The 20,638-nt window shown below is 37.1% G+C and overlaps 1 protein-coding gene and 1 pseudogene across 2 annotated transcripts; one reads left to right on the top strand and one right to left on the bottom strand.

The window, feature by feature from the left end:
- Window positions 1-3,419: 3,419 nt before the first annotated feature.
- LOC114308487 (1-aminocyclopropane-1-carboxylate synthase 6-like) lies at window positions 3,420-7,193 on the top strand (annotated as a pseudogene). Its single transcript, XR_014348929.1, has 4 exons — window positions 3,420-3,971; window positions 4,044-4,169; window positions 5,911-6,071; window positions 6,155-7,193. The product of XR_014348929.1 is annotated as a 1-aminocyclopropane-1-carboxylate synthase 6-like (transcript).
- An 832-nt stretch (window positions 7,194-8,025) lies between these two features.
- LOC114308486 (putative LRR receptor-like serine/threonine-protein kinase At1g12460) lies at window positions 8,026-11,523 on the bottom strand. The gene is made up of 2 exons (XM_028254078.2): window positions 9,880-11,523; window positions 8,026-9,781 (listed from the first exon to the last, which is right to left on the bottom strand). Exons 1-2 carry the CDS (start codon window positions 11,034-11,036, stop codon window positions 8,320-8,322), a joined length of 2,619 nt encoding a protein of 872 aa, XP_028109879.2. The 5' UTR covers window positions 11,037-11,523; the 3' UTR covers window positions 8,026-8,319.
- Between the last annotated feature and the right edge of the window lie 9,115 nt (window positions 11,524-20,638).

Genomic DNA, 20,638 nt, shown 5'->3' with positions numbered 1-20,638 from the left:
AATTTTAAGCAGTAAATAACAATCCCAATCAAATAATCAAGACAAATCAACACAACGATTTTAACGTGGAAAAATCACAATTGGAGCGCCTCCAATTGTGATAAAAAAAAATCACGGGCAAAAGTCACAAAACAATCCACTAAGAAGACAAAAGGAAATACACAAGTGTACTCTCAATTACCTAGCAAATTCAAGCCCGAATTGAACCGACCCCTATATGTCTCTTCCACCACGGTCTTTATCTCGGAATTGTCTTACCCAATATTGAATCCATAACGCCAATATCGAATCCATGATGATGAGCCACTCTACAATCCACTAAAACTTCTGGTCCAAATTCTTCGAAATCCACCGAAGAGCAACTCTTTTTTTTGTATTGAACGAAACAAACAATCCTTTGATGTATACTTTTCAAACCATGAGTTAAACTCAAACAAACATCAAAGTAACTAGTAAAGAAACTCCAGATGAAAAACCCTAATACCCAAGAAGAAGATCTGGAAGCCATACCTTAAAATCTGATTGAACCATACCTTTTATAGCAAACTATTCCACGATCTCTGCTCGAGCGCAAGAATAGCCGCTCGAGCAGACTGACGCTTGAGCGCAGGAATGGTAGCTTGAGCGGGAAAAAATAATTCCCAATACTTTTGCAAGCGAGTGAAACTTCTGAACGGATTGCATCTCCGCTTGAGCGTAAGAATGGCCGCTCAAGCGGAAAACCAACTTTGATTGCAATTTTGCTTTTTACTTCGGGGGTGCTGCCTCTCTACCCTGGTTGGGCGCTGCCCCCTGGACCCCCGTTAGTTGACCGGGCAGCTCGATTCCCAACATAGTCAGCAAAGTGGCAAACATGATAGGATTAAGATTACAAACTCCTCTGCATAGACACAATTCGGGTTGGATTCGCATTTAAAACTCATAATCTCACTGAAATAAAAAATCGAATACAATTACAACTGAAAGAAGTTTTGTTAAACAGGATTATCAAGAATAAAAACCTAACGTTCTCCCTTCTCTGGTTTGCTCTGTTCTTTTTTTTTTTTTTTCTTTTTATTGAAATTTTGCCCTAAAACGAGGTCGTTTTGGAGCACCGTAGGAGAGGGCCGCAGGAGAGGGCGGCCGAGGATCCGGGCTCATTCCTATCCTTGTGAGTTAGACCACCCCAAACCCCAATTGCTTCAAACTTAACACCGATGGGGCCTCAACAGGCGACCCAGGTCGAGCTGCTAGAGGAGGCCTTATTCACGACAATCTTGGTCAATGGGTCTTTGGTTTCTCTCTCAACATCGGCATCACCACTAGCTTATGTGCTGAACTTTGGACTCTTAGGAATGGGTTCAACCTTGCCCTAAACCTCAACATCTCACCTCTTACTATTGAAATGGATGCTAAAGTTGCTTTGACTCTGCTCTCTTCAAAGAACACAGAGTTCCACCACCTTGGTAACATCCTTTCTGATTCCAGGTTCCTCCTAGAACAACTCCAACCCTATCGGCTTGAGCATGTCTATCGGGAAGGAAACAAATGTACAGAAATTTTGACTGATGAAGGTTTCTCTAAAAATTATGGTCTCACTGTTTTTCCTTTTGCACCAAGCTGTATTTCCATACAACTCTTTGATGATGCTAGGGAATGTTTCTACCCCAGGGTTGTAACCTCTTAACGAGGAAGGCATAAGCAACCCGATTATTAGCAACCTCAATCTTAGTAGTCCCAATTCGTTTTCACCTGGTGTTCAATTACTTAACATATATTATGTAGATTAGATTGATACCAAAAAGCTCTCCAAATAAGTGGTCGAAATAAGCTTTGTATTATTATTATTTTTTTCTATAAGAATGTATAAAAGGTTTAGACAAGTGACAAGCCAATGTCTGTAATGAGATCATGGACTTGAGGAGTCATATAACGCAGCAGCAGTAATGCAAGGGAAGGGAAGTCCCATTTTTGTTTGTTTTATGTGGTTACGTTGCCTGGGAATTATTGGGGTTGCATTGGTTGTGGTTGAGAATCGAAGGGACAAAGCTCAAATTTTGTCTTTAATTAAGTGGGGGCTTCGATTTCTTAGACCATTTCTAATGTTAAAATATTAAAATAAATAGTTTAAATTAAATTTTGATAGTGTTATAGTATGAAAGTGTCACATTTTAGTAAGGTTGCTCTAATGAGTGATTGTTTAGTGATCTAAAGGGAACACTTATGTTGTCTTTCATAAGTCAAATAAAAAGTATTAAAAATTTTACCATCTTGATTAATAAAAATTAAATTGAGACATCACGTTAAATCATTTCAAAATTACCAATTAAAATTTTCTATTCTAATGATGCACTAATTATTTCTTTTATTTATTATAAAAAAAAAAAGTCAAATCAATAACTCGTTATCAATAATCAACTTGATCTCATGTTACATATCAATAACGACGATTCAGAGCACTAATTTGGGTGTTTTAATAGAGCACTAATGACATGGTAAAGAAAAATAAATAAATCAATAAATCAATATCACAATAAATTGGGTCCACTGCCAACTCATTAGAGTTGACTTTAGAACTAAAAAATGAGAGCTCCAAAGCATTTTTCATTACCTATTTAGGCTCCTACAATTCGTTTTGTTTTAAAGAATTGAAAATATATAGTATGAATTAACATCTTTTTTAAATTGACAAATAATCAATTATGATGCCATATATTCATATTTTTTAATAATATAAATATAATTTAATCATTATCATTTTTAACATAAATAATTTACTTGAAGTATTTGGTAAGATAAATGATTTAAGAGTTTTGTTAATAAATGTTCCTAGGAAAATAAATAAATAAATATAAGACATTTTTTTTTTTTTGTCAAATTCAACATATTTTTATTAAAATTAATATATTTTTTTATATACATTTTAATATTAAACAATGCTGATGATTTAAATCAACTAAATAGATCCAATCATGACCATGGAGACTCAAAATTAAGGCTTAATTAGCACAATTAAAAGTCTGCTTGATACAGACATGATAAAAATATTTAAGGAATGGACTTAGGTCTCGTTTGGGAACTAAGTACTTTAGTGAAAAAATCACTACAAGTTGTAACATATATATTTATTTATTTATATATATATTATAAAAAATTATTAGAATAATTAATTTCTAAACGAGATCTTAATTTCTTAATTTTTTTTTATTTCTCTCTAAAAAAAATATTTATAAATATATTTAGATCTCAACAACGACGGCACTAGACCATTAAAATTTTTGTGAAAATTCCAAACTTGAGAGAGAGAGAGAGAAAAACAGTCACCATCTCACTTATGTTGCGTTTAATTGAAAATTTAAATTGAAAAATTAGAGAAGGGATTGAAAATAAATAAATAAAATACACTTTATATTTAGCACCTCTTTTTTCTTTCCATTATCAAATCACTTCTCAAACTTCCAACCGTTAACGTCTCAGGGAAAGAAAAAAAAAACCATTTCTCCAGCACCACTCCTTACGTAGTCTCCGTCCACCACCACCTCCGCCGTCATAGTCCAGCAATTCACCATGTCCCAAGAACCATGACCCAAACCCAAAAAACTCCAACCACCCAATCCGACGAACACACCACCACCACCACAAGTAGCCATGAGGGTGATGGTGCCCTTACAAGGGATAGTTCAGGGCAGGGGTGGCCTAGTTCTAGGGTCAATCATACCCTGCACTCTCTTCTACTTCTTCAAACTCTACCTCAAACGAACCGCCCTGGCCCACCCACTCCTCTGCCACCCGTGCCGGAGCTTTCTCCTCGGTTGCATACGGTTCAATCTCGGATTGGATCGAATGGTCCACCTCATATCTCTTCTAGGGCTAATTCAATTTCTAAACAGAGTAATAATCAGTATATCGGATTGGAAAAGGTTAAGGAGGGCCCCTATGATGAGTCAACAAATCTTGATGGTGTTATTCAGCTTGAATTGGCTGAAAACAGGGTGGGTTTGGATTGATTGATTGATTGAGATTTTTTTTGCATGATTTAATTGATGGGTTTTTGGTGATTGTAGTTGTCGTTGGATTTGGTTCAAGATTGGTTAGCAGAGAATGCCAAAGAGTCGATTTTTGGGGGAGATGTGAGTATAAATGAGATTGCAACTTATCAGCCATCTGATGGATTGATGGAGCTGAAAGTGGTAATTTTCGCATAACTCTTGTCAGTTTTCATGGATTGAATTTTGTTCGGGCTAGCAGATTAGTGTGAATTTGTATAGGATTTTTGCATTTGTCATATTTCATTGTTAGTTTGATTTGCTAGTTTTGTTATTTTAACTTGTTTGGAAGATGATTTTCTTTTTCTATATTGTATGAATTGAGGTTGCACACCTGCACTTAAATTGAAAATAACCATACCAATAGAGTCGGAGTTATTCTCGAGATAGTCGTGGTATTATTAATGAATATACTAAAGATGGTTACTTGGATGATATGAAGTGTTGAATTTACTATTGCAATTGGCTCATGCAATTGTTCAGACCATTTCCAGAGAATATGTATTTTCAAATATATATATATATATATAAGCAATCAATATGTTCATTGCATCAACTAGTATGCAAATTATTTCCTTGTATCCTCTTTGAGCTATTTGGGATCTCGAAAACATTGCCCCCTGAAGATGTTTCTGTGTAGATGGAAGGCATGAGTGATTGTCTAAAATATGCTCCACTCTTTTAGCTCCTAGATGTGCTCAAGTAAATGAAATTTGTACACAATTTTGATTTGACCACTATTGTGTTCATCAAAACTGACCGCCCTATATTTCATTTTTCATGCTGCAGAAACCACACTTAATATCTGAAGCATATTTCTGCTCTTATTTTCAATGTGATCTTTGTAAAACATAAAGGTGAATTCACTATCTTCACTAAATCTACATATTTATGCAGTTCTATCTTGGCATTTCTGAGTCGATATTTTTGTAATGATTGATTGGTTGACTTTAAAACTCCACTGATTTCTTGATGATTCTAAGTCTTTAATCTGTCTGGCAGCTCTTCCAATTTGGTCGAGTTTTGGTAAATATGCATTCAAAGCTTTGGGCACTTGCAAAGTATTAAGGGTTCATTCAAGATGGATAAATACTTGATACTACTATACTCTCATTTAACTTTGGAATATTATTGTGTGGACTCCTTGAGTTTCTGTTAAAACATCTTCTTTTGTTTGTGTGCTGTTTTGTGCCTGCTTTTAGTGCATATAAACACTCGAATTGCTGTTGTAGTTGTAATCTGGTATATGTATGGTCAATTCTTTGTTTAACGATCTAATGCCTACTGCAGTATGCCCATCTGACTTTCGTGTGAAGCACTAATGTATTTAATTGCAAGGCCTCATTCACATCAGTTGTCTTCATTGTTTTGGGTATCCTTCCTTTTCATGCTTTCTGTTTAGTCTTAGGTTCCATTGTATTTAAGGATTTGAAATGCATGGATTTGAAATTAATCATTCAAGGAGAATAATCGAAATTTAGTTGTGATAGTTTACCAATGAATTTCAAGATTAAATTAAATAGTTTTATCATGATGGAATTGAGCTAACTATTTAAAAGTAGTTATTTGAAATCATGCTAAGGATTCTCCTTGTAACTAAAAAAATCTTACTAAAATACATCTCTTTAATCTTGACTTGTCTTCTTCTATAGTTTTTCTATCCATCTATAATAGGTAACTCTTCAATTTGAAATTCCTTGATTTGAAATTCACGTCCATTCAAACGGACCCTTATAATTTCTAATGGATACAAAGATTTCTTTTTTGACAAATATTTGTATGGTTTACCAAGTGGCCCCTTACCTTTGAGCCTACCCTTTTCAATTCTTTGCACGGCTGATGGTGTTTTCCTGCAAGTGAACACGGAGTTGCTTTATCTTTGAAGGCTGTGGCTGGATTCGTGTCTCGAGTCATGAAAGGATCAGTGTCCTTCAATCCGTCACAAATAATATTAACAGCAGGTGCAACCCCTGCAATTGAGACCCTCAGTTTCTGCCTAGCAGATGCGGGAAATGCATTTCTAGTTCCCTCACCATATTACCTAGAGTAAATTTCATTTCCTCTGATGCAAAACTCTTTCTTTTAGTCATTTTATCCTGTCTAGAAACTGAATTTTGAACACTATCCAGTCTTGACAGGGACTTAAAATGGCGAACTGGAGTGGAGATTGTACCCGTACCTTGCCGCAGTACAGACAACTTCAATTTAAGTACGACTGCTCTTGACCGAGCTTTTACCCAGGCCAAGAAACGTGGTTTAAAAGTTCGTGGGATTATCATTTCTAACCCTTCAAAACCTGTGGGCTATCTTCTCAATCAGGAAACACTTCACAGTCTTTTGGGCTTTGCTACAGAAAAGAACATCCACATCATTTCGAATGAAATATTGGCAGGTCTACTCATGGAGGTGAGAAGTTTGTTAGCCTGGCAGAGATTATTGATTCAGAAGATTTCAACCGAAATAGAGTTCACATAGTTTATGGTCTCTCAAATGACTTCTCTCTTTCGGGTTTTAGGGTGGGAGTTATATATTCCTTCAATGAGAATGTTTTGTCCGCTGCAAAAAACTATCAAGATTTTCATCCATCTCGGCTCCAACCCAATACTTGCTTATCTCAATGCTTTCAGATACAAATTTTATCGAGAAATTTCTCAAGACAAATAGAGAAAGGCTTCAAAGAATGTATACCGAGTTTGTGGATGGATTGAAGCAATTGGGTATAGAATGCACGAAAAGCAGCGGGGGTTTCTACTGTTGCGCTGACATGAGTGGGTTGATCCAATCATACGGTGAGAAAGGGGAGCTTGAGCTCTGGGACAAGTTGTTGAATGTAGCTAAGGTTAATGTACCTCCCGGATCTTCTTGTCACTGTATTGAACCTGGGTGGTTCCGGTGTTGTTTTACCATGTTGACTGAAAAGGACATTCCTGTAGTTATGGAACGTATTCGCCAAGTTTCTGAAACCTGTAAATCTCACAGCTGATTTGGGTATGTGAATCCTTCGTTTGTTCTGTAATATGCTCAAGTTCTGAAAGTTGTAACATCTGTGATGTTGCAAAAGCAGTGCAAGACATAGAGACAATGGGTAATGAAATTCATTTCTAAATTTCTTGTGCAGAATAAATGTAATTTGTTTCACATAATTGCAATTATAAATTATTCTTTCTCTCATGACTGATTTGTTTGCTGTATTCTGTATTGTGCTACATCTGAACTGATTATGAGGTGCCCATAACTGGATATAGACATGAGGGACAGTAGAACTTGAGAATAGCAAGCATCCCTGAGCAACTTTTGGCAAGTGTAATTATGTGGCTTCACCCACACACCATCAATCCTCCCTGTGCATAAAGCAAATTCTTGATGTCAAGTTGCTTAAAGGGTCCAACTCCTCTCTAGTCAATTAGAAGTCTAGTTGTGAGAGGAGCTGTGAAACCATGGGAGCCACACAACTCAGAGCTCCTTTCACAATTGGACTTGAGAGTTGACGGGAAGAAAGAAATTCGAAAACACAACTTGTGATTGGTCTAAAACAATGAGGTCTTCAATACACTTTCTGGATGTGGAGCCATTGTTTCAACAAATTATAAGTTATATTTTGTTCACACATCATTGTTTGTTTGTAAAAAAATGACGTTTCTTTAGCTTAATGTGTACAACTTGTCACCCATTGTGATTGCCACTTAGCGGCTCCTATTCCCCACACGGCCAGTAGTAAGCTACATGTGAGGTAGGTGTTTTTGGTCACTTAAGAAAAACTTGTTTTACATCAATTCCATCGATGGCATAGATGGAAGCTTTTAGACATAAGCTCATAATGCACCTGTAGGTCTTCTGAGGTGTTGCTTACATTGCAAACTTGTTTTACATCAGTGCCAGCTATGGCATAGATAGAAGCTTTCATACATAAGCTCATAATGCACCTCTAGGTCTTTTGAGGTGTTGCTTACATCGCAAATTATTAGACACCACTAGACTCCAATGATACTACTGCAGACCATTTAACTCATGAAAGGTAATTTATTTTGGAAAATAATTGGCTTTTGAGGCATCAACAACAAATTCTACACCGTTTGTAAACAAGATACAAAACGAATGAACTTTATTGAAGGAATTACAAGGTATAATCAATTAAGGTAATCTTAAAATGAATACAAAAGAATGTTTCTGCTGTGTTCTTTTCCCCCAAAAAGTGACTATTGTTGTCTCCTAACCTATGCACACCACCAACCCAAAATCCCATTTCCATCCATAACACCAATTCTTTTACAAGAAACAACTATTCACTTCACTTCTATCTTATGGACTCAAGAATCTGAACTATCTCAGCCATGCTTGGTCTCCTTGAAGGCATCTCAGAAGTACAGATCAATCCCAATTTCATGACCTGAATCAGCTCATTTTCCACAAAACCGCGCAAGCTTCTGTCAAAGCAATCCGAAGCAGTGCCACTCTCAATCAACCCCCTAACATATTCACACAAAACCACCACCTCGCTCCTTGCCGGACTCTCCACTGGTTTCCTTCCTGTAACCAGCTCCAACAAAATCACCCCAAAGCTATAAACATCACATTTATCACTTAGTCTCAAACTTTGTGCCAATTCTGGTGCAACATACCCGACTACGTTGTGGAACTTGGTCAACCCATAATTATCCAACAGTGGAAGTAACTTCCCCAACCCATAGTCGGACAATTTGGGTTCATAATTTTCATCTAAGAGTATGTTAGTTGACTTAATGTTGAGGTGAAGCACTGGAGGTTTGCAGTCATGGTGAAGGTATGCAAGGGCTCGAGCTGTCCCTAGAGCGATCTGGAACCTTCTAGACCAATTCAATTCACTATTGCCAATGCCAGTGCTAGTGCCAGGATAATCAAGTCCATGTAGATTAACATAAAGATTCCCATTTGGAACATAATCAGATAGAATTAACTGCATAATAGATGACCAGTAGTAACCTTGAAAAGCAACAAGATTAGGGTGTTGAAGGTTTCCTAACCGTCCGATTTCGTGCTCGAATTCATCTTGGGTTCTGATTCTTCCAAGAGTCTCAAGCTTTTTCACTGCAATCGAAATCCCTCCTTCGAAATTAGCCCTGTAGACTGTTCCAATCGACCCACCACCAATCAGACACTCTTTATCGAGTAGAGCTTTGGTGCCAGCCTCCCAATCTTCGTACTTTGAGGGAAGACTTTTGCTGAAAAGAACCAACTTTCCAATGATGATATTTGAATCCGATGAGGCTAGTGGAGTGCTCTCTACTACAACCATTGCCTCCTCATCCCTTCTCTTCCTGCGAACCTTCATGTTCACAATGGTTATCACGCAAACACCAGTAAGAATCGCTGCAGCAGCAACAATCGCAACAATGGCCGTAACACTCAACTTGGGCTTTCCTGACGATGAAGTTGTGGCATTGCCCGAGCACGATGTACCCAAAGGAGCACCACATAACAATGGATTTTGAAAAAATGCAAAGAAACCGAAATGCTGGATAGTTGAAGGAATAGTGCCAGAGAGGTTGTTGTAAGAGAGATTAAAATGAGTCAAATTTTTCAAATTCCCAAGTGAAACAGGGATTGACCCAGATAAGGAATTTTCTGCTAGATCAAGAAATTGGATTTTAGTCAAATTCCCAAGACTTGATGGGATGCTTCCATTGAGCTTATTTTGGTGTAAATCAAGAATTTCAAGATTTAACAAGTTGTATAGGGTTTGTGGTATTTCTCCTTGTAAAGCATTACCAGAAAGATCCCTGCAAGAACATTTTATAATAGAATTTCAAGTTTGATTCAAAGCAATGTTGATGTGTATATATATATATAGCATTAGAAGGGTGTTGATTGGACTCACAGCTCAAGAAGAAACCTGCAATTGCTTATATTTCCAGGAATGTTTCCAACTAGTTTGAGATTATGCAAATCAAGAACCTGAAGCCATTCAATGCTTCCAAACGCTGTGGGGATTGTTCCATCAATCGAATTATTCCCCAATCGAATAAGCAGCAGATTGTTCAAACCCGATAGCTGAATTGGGACAGTGCCATTCAGATTGTTGAACCCCAAGTCCAAGAACTTAAGGGCATTGCAATTTGTGATGGTCAATGGGATCTCCCCATACAATTGATTCCTCGAAGCATCAAGAATTCCCAATCTCTCACTACAAGTTCCAATATTTGGAATCTCCCCCACAAACCCATTACGCGAAATATTGAAATATGTAAGATTTTTCAATCCAAGAACATCAAAAGGAGCCAACCCAGTGAACAAATTGGTGCCAAGATCCAAGAGCTCTAAGCTCTTGCATGATGAGACCTGTTCTTGAACGCTCCCTGATAGCACATTGTTCCTCAAAGACAAGTACACTAGGCCTTGAATTTCACAAACTCGTGAAGGAATTGGACCTGAAAGATTATTGAAAGACAAATCGATTCCAAGCAGATTCAAGCAATTGGAAACTGACCCAGGAATTGAACCTGAAAGATTGTTGTGAGAAAGTGAAACAAACTTTGTTTTGCTACAATTCTTAAACAAAGCTGATGGAATCTCTCCAGAATACTCATTTCTTGACAAATCAAGAAACCGAATATTCGACAAATCGCCGAGAAAATCAGGAATTGAACCTGATAAAGCATTGGAACTCAAATTGATCTTCCACAGAGTTTCAATCCCACCATATTCAGAGGGAATGTTGCCGATGAATCGATTCCCAAACAAGCTAAGAATCCGCAGAGATTTGAGCTCCGATAAGGCCGGCGATAAAACTCCGGCGAGACTAGTGTTCCATAGCACAATCTTAACTACATTTCCAACTGAATTACAGAACACACCACCGTAGTCCAAACAAGGGTCTTTACTTGAATCCCATGAGCTCAAGAAGTTGTATGGATCGCTCGAAATGTTGGCCTTGAATTGGAGCAAGATCTCCTTCTCAGCTATCGGAGAAACTACAGTGAAATCAAGAAAAATGAACAAGAACAAGAAAAAAAAATGGTGTGAGAATTTTTTCATTCTCGCAACCCAGCATTATTGGGATCCGATTATAAGAAAAACCAAGATTTGGGAATCTGAAATTAAAAGGAATCAAAATGGGTTAGTAGAAAACAAAGAGAAAAAAAAGGGTATTGATTGTGTTTGTGGATCTCTCAGTGAAGAACAGAGGTATCTAAGAACCCTGAAATCTTAGCTTCAGGGTTTCAATTCAAGAAGGAGAGAGTGTGAATTTTAGAGAGAAAGAAAGGAAATGCTCTCTCTCATTCATACTCTTATCTCTCTATAAACAAAACCATCAATGGGGATCAACAAACAAAGAAACGAAAAGCCAATTCAGACACTCTGATTCTCTCTCTTCAGACCACCACCGTGTGAATGATTGATCAGCTTCAACATAGCATTTATTCCCTCCAACAACCACCACATCACCACCAGGACCACCGCAACCAGAGACACGGTCATTTATATGAATCCAAAAAGACCCTAAAAATGTAGAAAAGGTTACTGTTTGGTCCAATTGACTTAGCTTTTTTCTTGCATTGAAATTTCGTCGGCCTGTCGTGAAAAAGATTTTGACATGACATTCGGGTTTTTTTTTTTGTTTTTTTTTTTTTTAACTTGAGGAAAGAAAGAAAGGAAATAAAAATAATAATTTACTTTAATTTGTAAATTACTAATAATATATATATAATTTACTTTAATTTGAAGTTTTATTAGAAGGTAATTATGTAAACTTATTTTTATTGATTATATAATTTTTTATAAAATTTTAATTAAATAATAATTTGAAATTTAGACTTTTGTAGGATTGGACTGAAAAATCTATGAAACTTAGAAGGAAAAACACGACTAGCTTGCTTCGATGGGGATGTAATAAAGTAATTTCAATCTCAAAGTATTTTGACATGTATATTTCTAACAAATGTATTAATCTATATTTTTTTTGTTTCTATAAATTACCAGATTGTTATGCATATTCCTCATTGGGGATACATAAAAGTTGATACAAAGACTTTTTGAAAAGTAATAAGGAGGAAGTTTGGGCAAACACATATTTGAAGACATGTTATTGACACATCTTTTGTAAAGCATACATATTTTTTATGTATAACGATATAATTTTTGGTGTATGACATGTTAGTGACACATCTTTTGTAAAACATACATCTTTTGTAAAGGTTTAACCCATTTTTTGTAAAGTTTTAACTTACACTTTTGGTGTATGACAATATAACTTTATTTCTGTTTTTTGTTCAGTATTTACACTTTTTTTTACTACCTTTTATATTTTGATATGCAATATAACTTTAAATCTTATATGTTTGTTTCTTAATTTGCATTAAGATTAGGGGGAATTGTTATTTTATTTGAGTTTTGTAGAACGTGTAATACAAGCAAAATTATTATGAGTTCTTTAAGAAGAAAAATATTTCAATATATTTTTTCAGTATCTTTATCAAAAAATGACACAAACTTTATAAATTTCAACATAATATGTATAAATTATAATTGCATTTTAATCTTAAAATTATTTACACCTTGTCTTTAGGCACGGGCATACGCTAGTATATATATATAAGATAACTTTTGAGTGTGCAAAGTATATGATACGTCATATATTTATGTATTTTTGTAACTTAAGTTATATATTTTTGTGAGAACTTATGACATATTTTATGGATTAACTTGCGTAAATTTGCATTAAGTTACGTGATTTTGTTGAATGACTTACGTATGTTTGTGAGAACTTATGTCTAACTGTGATTTCGTAAATTTTTATTAATTAACTTAAGTGAATTTGTATTTAAGCTATGTGATTTTATGAGGTGACTTACATATATTTATGAAAACTTACGTTATGTTATAATTTCTTAAATTTTTATTAATTAACTTATGTGAATTTATGTTTAAATTACATGATTTTATCTGATCAAAAAAAAAATTACATGATTTTAAAAAATAATTTATGTATTTTTATGAAAATTTATGCAAATTTACATACTTCTTGCATCCATACCCAAACACTTCCCATTTTACAATAATAAAAACAACAACAACAACAAAAAAAAAAAAAAAAAAAAGCAAAGATGTTTGGCCAATTTATTTGTTTGCTACGAGTGGTTGTTCTCTTTGCCCATTGGTGGGTTCAAATCTCCTTTTTCGCGTTTGTTCTTTTTTCGCGTTTGTTCTTTCTTTAACTGAGTCAACTAATCAGATTTTGGTGTTAGATTTTTTAAGGGAAAATTACGTATTAGTGTTATTTTTCAAAAATAATTACTAATTTATGAAAAAGTTTATAACATTGTAAACTTTATCATTAGTTTTTTTTTTTTTTCCTTTCTTTTTTCCTTACAAACTAACACAGAACAATTATTTTTCCCTTTTCTAAATCCATAGGAAATAATATTATATACATGAGTTAGTCTTGTGTTGGAGTATTTACCAAAATAAGTAAATAATTATAGAGTTAAAATAAATATGAGTAATAATTATCATCATGAGAAGATACTAGATTTATGTGGTTCGGCAAATTTACTTACATTTACAGATATTACCCTTCATCTACTATTTTAAATATGCATTACACATCACATCACATCTCCAGATATATGAATATATAATAAAGCGGATTAAGACATTGTCATTTCACTCTCTTTAAGGAGATTCAAGCTCTTCTTAGTTGGTAAAACCACCACTTCCCGATGTAGCAGAATATCACATATTAGCTTGTCTCCCCCAAGATATAACAGCCCGACTTTTAGTAGTGTTGACTCCACTAACTCTCAACAAGTAGGTGAGTCCAAAGCTTCACCATAAAAATACATTTACAAGCTGCCTAATTATTTCTATATAAACACAATATAAAATATATATAGATACACTCACAATTCTCCATGCATACTCCCCCGTATATACACACAAGCTCTAATTTATATGCATCCACAAACAAATGAAGAGTGCTCATATTAAATATAATAATAAATTAATTGTACCTCATAACCTTTCGCATGACACACTCAAACCTTTTCAGTTCATCATATTACATTGGCCTCGTTTGGGAAGTGGCTATTTTAGTGGGCTATTTGGCTTTTTGGCTATTTTAATAGGTTATTTTAGTTTTGTGTTTGGGAAGTTGAGTTAAATTTTTAGGTTGATTGTTGTATTGAAAAATGTGTTTGAAATGATGTTTAAATTAAAATTACAAATTTACCCTTCACTTTATTTTTTCAAAAAATTGAGGAATAGGGGTAATAATGTAATTTAGCAAACCTGCAGCCTACACTGTTGGTGACAGTGTAGGCTGCACTGCTGCAGCAGCCGACCAACAGTCAGTTTTTTTTTTTTTTTTTTTTGAAAATCAAGAAAAAGTTTGCTACAGTTAGGCTTTTTGGCTGATTTTCAGTTTTAGGCTATAATAGCCTGAATCTCAGGTTGCCAAACAGCGCCATTATTATATAATCTTTAACTACACTTTATAACATGATGTATGTATACACATAAATGCATATATATAATTTTAATATTAAAATAACATGAGTGCATATATGCACCAATAATCTCCCACTAATTTTAATATTAAAAATAAACACGGAAATTATCAAGCAAAGATGGATATTATGTATCACGAAGGTGTACTCTGCATTGAACCTTCACTAATGAAATAATGATCTCTACTCTATAATCAGTAGTGGTCTTAGACTTGAACTATAATTGCTTAAGGAAAATAAAGTATCACTACCCACACACAATAATCCAGATGTTGACGTGGGCTTTGATGCCTAGCACGTTATGGCCTTCTGCTGATCCCACTCTTTCATAAATAAGCCATTATCTCATAAAAAGCGACCCCACTTTCACACTCACATAGGAAAATCTGTCAAAGATGCTCCTGCGATTTCTTAAATTTTTATGAGTTAACTTACGTGAATTTGTGTTTAAGTGACACGATTTTGTGAAGTGACTTAAGTATGTTTGTAAAAACTTACGTCAAGTTGTGATTTATCAAATTTTTATAAGTTAACTTACACGAATTTGTATTTAAGATATACGATTTTATAAGATAATTTATGTATTTTTGTAAAAACTTATACAATTTTACATGCACCTTGCATACACACCCAAACACTTCCCATTTTACAATAAAAAAACAACAAAAAAAACAACAAAGATGTTTGGCCAATTTATTTGTTTGCTACGAAGTGGTTGTTCTCTTTGCCCATCGTTGGGTTCGAATCTCCCTTTTCGCGTTTGTTCTTTCTTTAACCGAGTCAACTAATCAATGAGCTAATCAGACTTTGGAGGTAGATTTTTTTAAGGGGAAATTACGTATTAGTGTGTTATTCTTCTAAAATAATTATTGATTTATGAAAAATTATATAACATTGTAAACTTTATCATTAGTTTGATTTCTTCCTTCTTCTTTTTTTTTTATTCAAAATAACACTGAACAATTATTTTTTTATTTTTTAAATGGAAACTTTTTTGATAAATCCATTTTCTAAGAGTTTTATTCCATCCAACCCATATTCTTTTTGACTATTCCATTAGGTCCAATTTGAGATAAGAAGACCAAAATACCCTTTTCATCTACTTATGTTCCATTTAGTTCACATTATTTTCTTATATTTCAATAAGTCCTATGGGTGACATAATTACCAAAATACCCTTAATGTGAATGTTCACACCGTCAACGTAAATGTTCATATCGTCAATGTGTAGGGGCTTGGCCCATGTCGATCCTCGTGGGTGCCCAGAAAAATTCGAGTCGGGCCGGGCCGGCCCACAGGCCAAAAAAATAGGCCCGGCTCGGCCTGTTGATAATATGAATATTCACATTGACAAGTTAACATTCACATTCATAGGAGTGTAAAATTGGCCTGCAGCCCGTGGGCGGCCCGAAACTAGCCCGCCGCCCAGGGCGGGCCCGGACCGGCCCGTTCACAATGTGAATATTCACATTGACATATTAACATTAACAATAACATTGACAAGAGTGTAAAATTGGCCCATGACCCGTGGGCAGCCCGGGCCCAGGTCGGGGCAGGCCCGGCCCAGCCCGGCCCGTTGACAATGTGAATATTCACATTGATATGTTAACATTTACATTGATAGGAGCGTAAAATTAACCCGCGGCCTGTGGCCGGCCCGAAACCCGACCGCGACTCGTAGGCTGCCCTAGGCGGGCCCGGCCCGACCCGTTGATAATGTGAATATTCACATTGACATGTTAACATTCATATTGATAAGAGTATAAAATAAGCCCGCGCCCCATGGCTGATCGAAACTAGCCCACGGCCCGTGGGCGGCCCGGGGTGGGCCCGGTCCGACCTGTTGACAATGTGAATATTCACATTGACATGTTAACATTCACATTGATAAGAGTATAAAATTGACTCGCGTCCCATGGGCGGCACGAAGCCCGTGGACAGCGCGGGGAGAGCCCGGTCCGACCCGTTGACAATGTGAATATTCACATTGACATATTAACATTCACATTGATAGGAGTGTAAAATTGGCCCGTGGCCCGTGGGCGGCCCAAAACCCGCCCGCTGCCCAGGGCGGGTCCGACCCGGCTCGTTGACAATGTGAATATTCACATTGACATATTAACATTAACATTGATAAGAGTGTAAAATTGGCCCGTGACCCGTGAGCAGCCCGAAGCCCGGCCCCGGGCCGGGACGGGCCCGGCCCGTTGACAACGTGAATATTCACATTGACATATTAACATTCACATTGATAAGAGTGTAACATTAGCCCGTGCCCCGTGGCTGCCCGAAATACGCCCACGGCCCGTGGGCGACCCGAGGCGGGCCCGGCCCGGCCTGTTGACAATGTGAATATTCGCATTGATATGTTAACATTCACATTGATAAGAGTGTAAAATTGACTCACGTCCCACGGGCGGCCTGAAGCCCGTGGGCGGCCCGGGTTTGGGTCCGTGCCTACCCCGGGCCGCGGGCGAGCTTCGGGCAACGGACAAATTTTACACTTCTATCAATGTTAATGTTAACATGTCAATGTGAATATTCATATTGTCACGGGTCGGGCCAAGCCCGCCTCGGGCTGCAATCAGGCTTCGAGCCGCCCACGGGCTGCGGGCCAATTTTACACTCCTATCAATGTGAATGCTAACATGTCAATGTGAATATTCACATTGCCAACGAGCCAGGCCCGCCCCGGCCTGAGGTCAGGCTTCGGGCTGCACACGGGTCACGGGCCAATTGTACACACTTGTCAATGTGAATGTTAACATGTCAATATAAATATTCATATTGTCAACAGGCCGGGCCACCCACGGGCCGTGGGCGGGTTTCGGGCAGCCACGGGGCGCGGGCTAATTTTACACTCCTATCAATGTGCATGTTAACATGTCAATGTGAATATTCACATTGTCACGAGGCGGGCCAAGCCCGCCTCGGGCTGCGGTCGGGCTTCGGGCCACCCACGGGCTGCGGGCCAATTTTACACTCTTATCAATGTGAATGTTAACATGTCAATGTGAATATTCACATTGTCAACAGGCCGGGCCGGGCCGGGCCGGGCCCGCTCCGGGCAGCGGGCGGGCTTTTGGCCGTCTATGGGCCGCGGGCCAATTTTATACTCTTATCAATGTGAATGTTAACATGTCAATGTGAATATTCACATTGTCAACGGGCCAGACTGGGCCCGCCCCGAGCCGCCCATGGGCCACGGGCGGGTTTCGCGCTACCACGAGACGGGGGCCAATTTTACACTCCTATTAATGTGAATGTTAACATGTCAATGTGAATATTCACATTGTCAACGGGCCGGGCCGGGTCGGCCCGCCCTGGACTGCTGTCCAGTTTTATACTCTTATCAATGTGAATGTTAACATGTCAATGTGAACATTCACATTGTCAACAAGTAGGGCCGGGCCCGCCCACGGCCCGTGGGCGGGTTTCGGGCAGCCATGAGGTGCGGGCTAATTTTACACTCCTATCAATGTGAATATTCACATTATCAACGGGCCGGGCCGGGCCCGCGGCCCAATTTTATACTCTTATCAATGTGAATGTTAACATGTCAATGTGAATATTCACATTGTCCATGGGCCGGACCGGGCCCGCCCTAGGCCGCCCATGGGCCGCGGGCGAGTTTCGCGCCGTCACGGGACGGGGGCCAATTTTACACTCCTATTAATGTGAATGTTAACATGTCAATGTGAATATTCACATTGTCAACGGGCCGGGCCAGGTCGGGCCCGCCCTAGGCTGCTGTCCAGTTTTATACTCTTATCAATGTGAATGTTAACATGTCAATGTGAACATTCACATTGTCAACAGGCCGGGCCGGGCCCGTCCACGGGCCGTGGGCGGGTTTTGGGCAGCCAAGAGGCGCGGGCTAATTTTATACTCCTATCAATGTGAATGTTAACATGTCAATGTGAATATTCACATTGTCAATGGGCCGGGCCGGGCCCGCCCCGGGCCTCGGGCGGGCTTTTGGCCGCCCATGGGTCGCGGCCCAATTTTATGCTCTTATCAATGTGAATGTTAACATGTCAATGTGAATATTCACATTGTCGATGGGCCGAACCGGAACCGCCCCGGGCCGGCCATGGGTCGCGGGCGGGTTTCGCGCCGCCACGGGACGGGGGTCAATTTTACACTTCTATTAATGTGAATGTTAATATGTCAATATGAATATTCACATTGTCAACGGGCCGGGCCCGCCCCGGCTCGCGGTCGGGTTTCGGGCCGCCCACGGGCCAATTTTACATTCCTACCAATGTGAATTTTAAAATATGAATGTTCACATCATTAAATTGCTAATCGTTCAAAAAATATTTATAAGGGTATCAATATTAAATATAAGGGCATAAGTGTCCAAGAAAATAGTGTAAATCAAGAAAATGGACTTTATGGAATAAAACTATACATACATGGGACTAAATGGGTTAAAAAATTCCTTCATGGACTTCTTGGGTTAAAACACTTCTAAATTGGACTTATCAATAAAAATTCCTTTTTAAATCCATAGAATAATATTATAGTAATCTTTTGTATCAAATATTGATTCTTATATTTTAATGTTAATAGATATATACTTATTAGTGTTTGGACTTGGCCCAATCATATATGCGCGACACATCACAAGAGGCCCACCATAAGTAAGTGATCTATATTGAAAACCCTATAAAAGGTTAACATAAGGGAGATGGTGATGCAACGGAATACACGGGGACTAGATATTGTTCTAATAGACGAAAGGGGCTCTTGAATCTACAAGAAAAATAGAACATTGAATATACAAGAAAGAGAAAATATCTTAATATTATTGAATAAAAGTTGAAAAAAAGTTGTCTTTGTCATGAGGCTTACATAGCTATTTATAATAATGTAAACCTTGGAGACCAAGTATTCTTGGACACCGAGAAAACTCAAATTAGGAAACAACTCAAATTAGGAAACAATAAACTAATCCAATTCTTGGAAAACAAAAAACCTAAGAAATTAGAAAAACAAAATCAAAACAAATTAAGAAATCTAACAATTCTAAAATATTTATACTAAATTACAAGAATCCTAATAAAATAATATATCAAAAATATTAAAACTAAAACTATAAAAAAATTTAAAATCTTGTCCTACATCAAACTCCTCTTCTTTGAAAGAACTCGTCCTCGAGTTCATATTAGAGATCTGTCATCGTCCATGCCAAATAAAAAGATACTTGAAATACTTCAATTGTTTGTCACTCTTCCAAAAATTATATGCAGAGAAGTCTACTTTTTGAAAGTTATTCTCTATATGCTTCAACTGGTTGACAAGATCAATTAAACAAGTATTGAAAATTAAATTAAATTACTTTACACCAAGAAAATCAACCAAATTTACTTTATGTAGACCTTGAATGCTCTCTTGATGTTACACCATCCCAGATTCAATTGATCCTTCAATTATCAACCTTGGAATATCAAATGTAGTATCAACCAATTTCTTTGTTGCACACAGCAGTTGTATTATCTCTTCTTCTATTTTCTCTTTGTTACTAGGCTCAATCAGATCTCTTTCTTCCTCAATATTTTTATGATTTGTTTGTAAAATTTTCTCCCCAATATTCAAATTACCATGTGTTGATACATTATCAACACTCGAACAAGACTTTGTATCTGATTCATTAGTTTTACAAACAATCTCACCACAAATAATATTTGGATGCGAATTCTTTTCTTTTGCAACTACAATTTCATTGCAAACCTTTATCAACTCAATGGAAGTATCTTGATTTGTATATAACAATATATCTTCATGATCATGAAAGTAAAATTTTCTTGCTAAAAAAAAATTCATTATTAACCATGAATTAATTTTGTCTTTACCTTTGCAAACTCGATAATCTTGTAATCCATTCCACCACTTCAATGCGATTTTATCGAGTTTGTAGGATGCAAATATAACTTTCTTTTCATTAGGAATATTCATGAATTCAAAGAAATTTTCAAGATCAAACAACTAATCATGAAAATCTTCTTTTTGAAACTTACTTGAATTTTTTTCAAAATAACGTAAGCTAACAGATTGGCCTTGGGTGAATCCTTCAGTGCAATTGCTGTCAACTATTAGTTGCCTCTGGTTGACGATTAGTCCCAAATT

This window comes from Camellia sinensis, chromosome 13 (assembly GCF_055761805.1).
Source record: "Camellia sinensis isolate YWXY chromosome 13, ASM5576180v1, whole genome shotgun sequence".
Taxonomy (NCBI): Eukaryota; Viridiplantae; Streptophyta; class Magnoliopsida; order Ericales; family Theaceae; genus Camellia; species Camellia sinensis.
Note: the sequence above shows the minus strand (reverse complement) of the source record. Positions and strands in the feature narration are given on the sequence as shown.

Coding starts and splice junctions, on each gene's coding strand:
- LOC114308486 (XM_028254078.2), bottom strand. CDS start 11,036: ATGAAAAAATTCTCACACCATTTTTTTTTCTTGTTCTTGTTCATTTTT. Junction 9,782..9,879: donor TGCAGGTTTCTTCTTGAGCT/GTGAGTCCAATC, acceptor ATGTTCTTGCAG/GGATCTTTCTGGTAATGCTT.